Genomic DNA, 6,056 nt, shown 5'->3' with positions numbered 1-6,056 from the left:
GCCACACAAAAGCGATACTACGGCGGGTATAGATAAAGCTGTATCTATTTTGGAGAAATCTCTTGATACAGCTTTTAAAGTATCATGTCCTAGGACGCGCTCGAAAAAGCAATATCCACCATGGTGGACATCCGAGCTCTCTAAACTGCGTAAACAGTCACGAAAAGCTTTCAACGACAGCTACCAAAGCGGATCCTGGCAGCCATACAAGGATAATCTAAAGGAGTACAAAAAGGCCATAGCCAGAGCGAAAAAGCAATCATAGATTGAATTTTGCGGAGCACTAGACAGCACCAAAGATACAGCCAGACTAAGCAAAGTTATGGCAAAAGGACACTCCAATCTCACATATATAAAGAGAAACAACGGCACATGGTCTGATAACTCAGCCGAATCCCTTGAAATTCGGCTTACGACGCATTTCCCTGGCTGCTCTGATAGAACCAGCGAAGTGCAATCCAATACTAATACAGGCATAAACGATACTGAAGTCAATGAGATAGTAAGTCCGAGTAAAGTTACATGGGCTATTAAAAGCTTCTCTCCCTACAAATCTCCGGGGCCAGATGGTATCATACCAAAAATGCTGCAAAGTACGGAGACCATAATAAACCCTTGGCTAGTGTACATTTTTAGTAGATGTATATCCCTTAACTACGTTGCTGCGAGTTGGAGACAGGTCAAAGTTGTCTTCATACCCAAAGCAGGAAAACGTAGTCATGAAAATGCTAAAGACTTCAGACCCATAAGCCTTTCATCATTTCTACTTAAGACGCTCGAAAGACTCATCGACGTGCATATTCGAGAAAAGATGGATAACTCAAACAACATATCTTCCAGTCAACACGCCTACATAAAGGGACGCTCGACAGATACAGCCCTACACGAAGTCGTTAGGACTATCGAAAAATCCTTAGAACATAAACAATACACATTGGCTGCTTTTCTTGATATAGAAGGTGCCTTCAATAATGTCAGTACAACAGCAATAAAACAAGCTCTAGATAACTTTGGCTTGGAATCATTCATCAGTAGCTGGATAACCACCATGCTGCAAAGTAGAGTTATTACCGCCTCACTAGGAAACAGTACGCTGTCAAAGCACGTAAACAGAGGAACTCCACAGGGAGGAGTTATATCCCCACTGCTTTGGCTCCTTGTCATTAACGAAATCCTTATCAAACTTGACCATATGGGGATTAAGGTGGTTGCTTATGCGGACGATGTGGTAATACTCGTCTCTGGTTTGTTCCCATCCGTGATAATTGACATCATGAACGGGGCCCTGAAATCACTAGATACTTGGGCCACAAGCTGTGGACTGGGTGTGAATCCAGGGAAAACTGAGATGGTACTATTCACCACAAAGACCAAATATTCAATACCTAATCTACCACGACTAAGAGGTCAAGAAATACCCTATCAGATCACGCCAAGTACCTAGGCGTCATCCTAGACTCAAAGCTATCATGGAAACGTAACATGGAACATCGTGCTCACAAAGCAACCGTTGCATACTACACGTGTCGCAAAATGTTTGGGAGCCGTTGGGGCCTTAAACCTAAAATGGTGTTATGGATGTACACCAGTATAATAAGACCAATTCTCACATATGGAGCACTAGTATGGTGGCCAGCAGTGGAAAAGAAAACTACGCAGAAAAAACTATATAGCATACAAAGATCAGCATGCATCGGGGTGACGGGGGCAATTCGGACTTGTCCGGCTGAAGCCCTCAATGTTATGATGCACATTCTGCCAATAGACATACACATCAAAGCAACTGCAGCATGTAATGCGGCAAGGCTGCGGGCTCTAGGAATGTGGAGCGATAGAGCCTACGGACATGCGTGCGTGCTTCACAAACTACCAAAAGAAATAGCAACTACTGCTGATTACTGCGCTCCTACAATGACTTTTGATCAGCCTTTTGAATTCAAATTTCCAAGCAGGAAAGAATGGAATAATGGATCACCAATGACAGGTCATGACATCAATGTATACACAGATGGTTCCAAGATGAAATGTGGAGTCGGTTCTGGTGTCTTCTCATATGATGCAAATATATCTACATCCATAAAGCTACCTGACGACTGCAGTGTTTTTCAGGCGGAGATACTGGCCATAAAGGAAGCTTGTTTTATTCTCTTACAACTCCACACACCAAACTCGATAGGAATTTTTGTCGACAGTCAAGCGGCACTCCTTGCAATAAAATCAAACTCTGCAACATCGAAGCTAGTGAAAGATTGTAAAGAAGAACTTGCTAAACTAGGGCGTCTGTCAAGAGTAACTCTCACCTGGATCCCAGGCCATAAGGGACTGGATGGGAACGAAAAAGCGGACGAACTAGGCAGAGCAGGATCCGCCTCTAACGAACTCCCAAAGGCGTCAGTCGCAACACCAATGGGAGTAGTTAAAGGGGATATCTTCAAATACTATCTATCATTGGCTGAGAGTAGATGGGACAAAACGGAAACATGCCGAATATCAAAATCTACATGGCCTCAATACAACGCCAAACGCACAAAGTTCCTAATCAGCCAAAATCGACGGAACTTGGCAAGACTTATTGCAGTGTTAACCGGTCACTGGGCTATCGGTAACCACGCAATGCGCTTAAATATACCACACAACGACCACTGTCGCAGCTGCGGAGATGAAGAAGAGGAGGAAACTGTTGAGCACCTCCTCTGTTCCTGCCCTGCACTAATGCAACGACGACTTAAAGCTATGGGACAGCCGTTCCTTCATAATATCGCCGAGATAGCCGAACTTTAATCCCAATCAACATTTTTGTCGGTTCATACGACCAAAATTTTGAAACCCCCTAAATACATAAGTTTTTTGTGAAAAAAGTGTTTCAATTTGCACAGGCTGAGGGTATATCTCTGTCGGCAAAGCCGACTGATACTTTTTTACTTGTTGTTGGTACATTTAAATAAGTTTGCTTAAGTTCTAGCAAGTTGAAAACAGGCAAGATTTTTTTAAAATTTCTCGATATTCGTAAAATGTTTGAGTAGCGCTTAAATCATTTAATCGCCCTACTTATTAATTTTTAACACAGGAATTTGATATTACATGCTATGGACTATCGATTACAACTTTTTCTACCTTATTCGTTTTTCGAAAACAAATTAGGGTCGATTAATAAAAATGGAAAAAAATGCTGTCCTTGTTTGGTGGGGATTCTACAAAGTCTATTTGTGTAACACTTGTACTTACTCACCCTCTTTATTGCCAGTGAAGTGGTGTGGGGGGTATTGTTACTATTATTTTGTGTGTGTTTTATTTCGGTAATATCTTTGGGTGAGTTGTGGATATTATTTGCTGATTTGACACCAAATATCGTTTTCAAATAAAAACATTAACAAATTGTTTGACAGTTTTATGGAAGCTGAAAGAAAGTTTGTTTTTTGTTCAAAGTTATGTATGTTAGTTATACTTATCTTGGGGGATAAAATTAAAATAACAAGACATTGGGATAAGTTGAAAATAAAAAGTGAAGAGAATGGAAACATGGGAGAAAGAAAAAACAAATAGATTTCTTTAAATAATAAAACAGTTATTTTTGTATCTGTCCAATTTGTTCTGTTCGTTTATTTTTTATTGATAAAGGTACATGAATGACATTTCCTTGACACATTAAAACTTAAATTATTTTTTTTTTTCATATATTTTTTGTTTTTCTTAATTACAATTTTATTCTATTTTTTACATTCACAAATGTTGGTATTGCTTATAACACTGGGTTTGTTCGTTTTGTTTTACTATGTTTTTATAAATTGCTCTTTTTGGTTGTTGTTGTTGTGGGGTATGGGATGGGTGTGGGTCTTCATGATTCTATGTTGGCATTTCTTTTTTCCGTTTTTTTTTTGCAGTTTGAAAAGAATGCTATTACGATAAGGAGTTTCACTACTTTTATGATTGACTTGTATCGCTTCTTAGATTTCCTGCTTAAGGATCTAATCTCACTACTACTTACAACTAATTAAAAGTATTTCTGTTGTTGTTATATTGACTAGTTATCTCTAAGTGAAATGTCGTTTTTGCTTAGTCTATTAAAAAAGTTTAGCTTAGAGCCTTAATATAAAAGTTGTTTGTTGGTCAGTTTTGTGTTTTTGTTTATGCGTTTATTTCTAATAGTAAAATAATATCATAAATAACATTTTATAAAATGTTTTTAGAGGAGTGAAATAAAAAATAAGAATTTTAAGATTTTTAAGTTCTAGTTGGTACCCATATAAACATTTTTTTTTTTGCTTTTGTATAATATAGACCACTATGTGGTAGAGGGTAAAAATATACATATATTTGCAATTCGCAGCAATTGTATGATAACCACCAATTATCTTAGAATTATTAAATAAATCGATTTATGCATTTTGTTTTCTTTTAATCGTAGCTCTATCAATAACATTGTGCAACATAAAAAATAATTACTAAGAACAGTCGGTACATTGTGGAAGGGGAGTAAAATAGTGGAAGACAGGTGCCTTGGTGTTTTGAAAGGTTATGTCGGGATCTAACCTTAATAGAGGAGTCAATGCTTTCCTTTTTGAACTTCTTCTTGGGTATATATAGTCTACGGAGATATTCTGATGAATACAAAAAATTCCTTAGCTGGATAACCTCCTGACGTAAACTTCCAAAACACCAAGTAAGGTGTCTTTTATTTTTCGGCCCTCTTTCATTATTTTGACTGATTTTTTATATTAAAGAAATTAATGAATATGTGCAGTTGTAGTATGTATTTATTTTTGATCATTCATAGCATAAAATTAATTTTTCGAATTTACAAAAGTCAGAAAAAAAAAAAATTAAAAATGAAATCTCCGTTCGAAACAATATATTTTTGGAACTAAAAACAAATTTGGGAAAAGTTTTCCATTTTATCCACGTTTTAAGGAATATATAAAACCAAGTTTGAAGAAAAAAATATATTTAATAGCATTACGGGTTTGAACAAATATTTTTTAAAAATTATATTTTTGAAACAAGTAAAAAAGTATCAGTCGGCAGAGATTTGCCGACAGAGATATACCCTCAGCCTGTGTATATTGAAACAATTTTTTCCCAAAATACGTATGTATTTAGGGGGTTTTTAAAATTTTGGGCGTTTGAACCGACAAAAATGTTGATTAGGACTAAAGATGAGAGGAGATACTAAAAGGAATGGATCGACATTGACCGTTATGGAAGTGGATCTCCAGCCACACCATATGGTGCCATAGAGGGTTTTTACACTATACGGGCTGTTTGCCAAGAAGTATGGACTTGCCCCTAAAAAACTTTTACCATCGTAATAGAAAATCAAAAATCAAAGTGATTCGATATTAGGTCATAAAGTGATCATATCCGAAATTTGTGTGGGAGGTACCGGATGGAGGGGACAAATATAGTCCATAGTCTATATCTGGTAGATATATTAGTATAGACCAATTCGGCCACTCCCTTCAAGAGTTACCGTACGAGCAATTTTTCCGAACATTTTTGAACTTTTGTGGGGGAGGTACCTGAAGGAGTGGACCGATATGGCATATCTTCAAACTTGAACTATGTTTGGACAAAATATTACTAAGGCCATATTTTGGACCGAATCGGCAGATCCGTTCGAGAGTTATCTTGCGCTCCAACCACCTCACACGGTGTCATAGGGGTTTTTGCAACTTTCATGCTATTTTCTCAGGAAGTATGGACTTGCCCCTGATGAAACTTGTACCGTCGTATGGAGGGCAGTGAATACAAGTTGCTAAAACAAAAATTAAAGCGATTCGAGAGGTGGCCCTAAACTGAAATTTTCCGAAATTTTGTGTGGGAGGTACCCGAAGGAGTGGACCTATTAAGACCATATTGGAACCCCATATTACTCTGGTAGAAAGTTTACGCCATACAAAGTATGGACCAAATCGGTCACTCCCTTCAAGAGTTATCGTGCGCACAAACTTTCCGAACATTTTCGAACTTTTGTGGGGGAGGTACTGGAAGGAGTGGACCGATGTAGCTCATCTTCGAACTTAAACTAAGTTTGGGCAAAATATTACGAAAGCCAAAAT

The 6,056-nt window shown here is 37.7% G+C and overlaps 1 protein-coding gene across 1 annotated transcript; it reads left to right on the top strand.

Annotated features, from left to right (window-relative positions):
- Positions 1–811: 811 nt before the first annotated feature.
- On the top strand, positions 812–3,995 carry LOC141392555 (uncharacterized). The gene is made up of 2 exons (XM_073965490.1): positions 812–1,105; positions 3,882–3,995. The coding sequence occupies exons 1-2, from the start codon at positions 812–814 to the stop codon at positions 3,993–3,995; spliced, it is 408 nt and encodes a 135-aa protein (XP_073821591.1).
- The last annotated feature ends 2,061 nt before the right edge of the window (positions 3,996–6,056 follow it).

Source organism: Musca autumnalis, unplaced genomic scaffold (assembly GCF_047663935.1).
Source record: "Musca autumnalis isolate F117 unplaced genomic scaffold, ASM4766393v1 scaffold_2, whole genome shotgun sequence".
NCBI classification, from domain to species: Eukaryota; Metazoa; Arthropoda; class Insecta; order Diptera; family Muscidae; genus Musca; species Musca autumnalis.
Note: the sequence above shows the minus strand (reverse complement) of the source record. Positions and strands in the feature narration are given on the sequence as shown.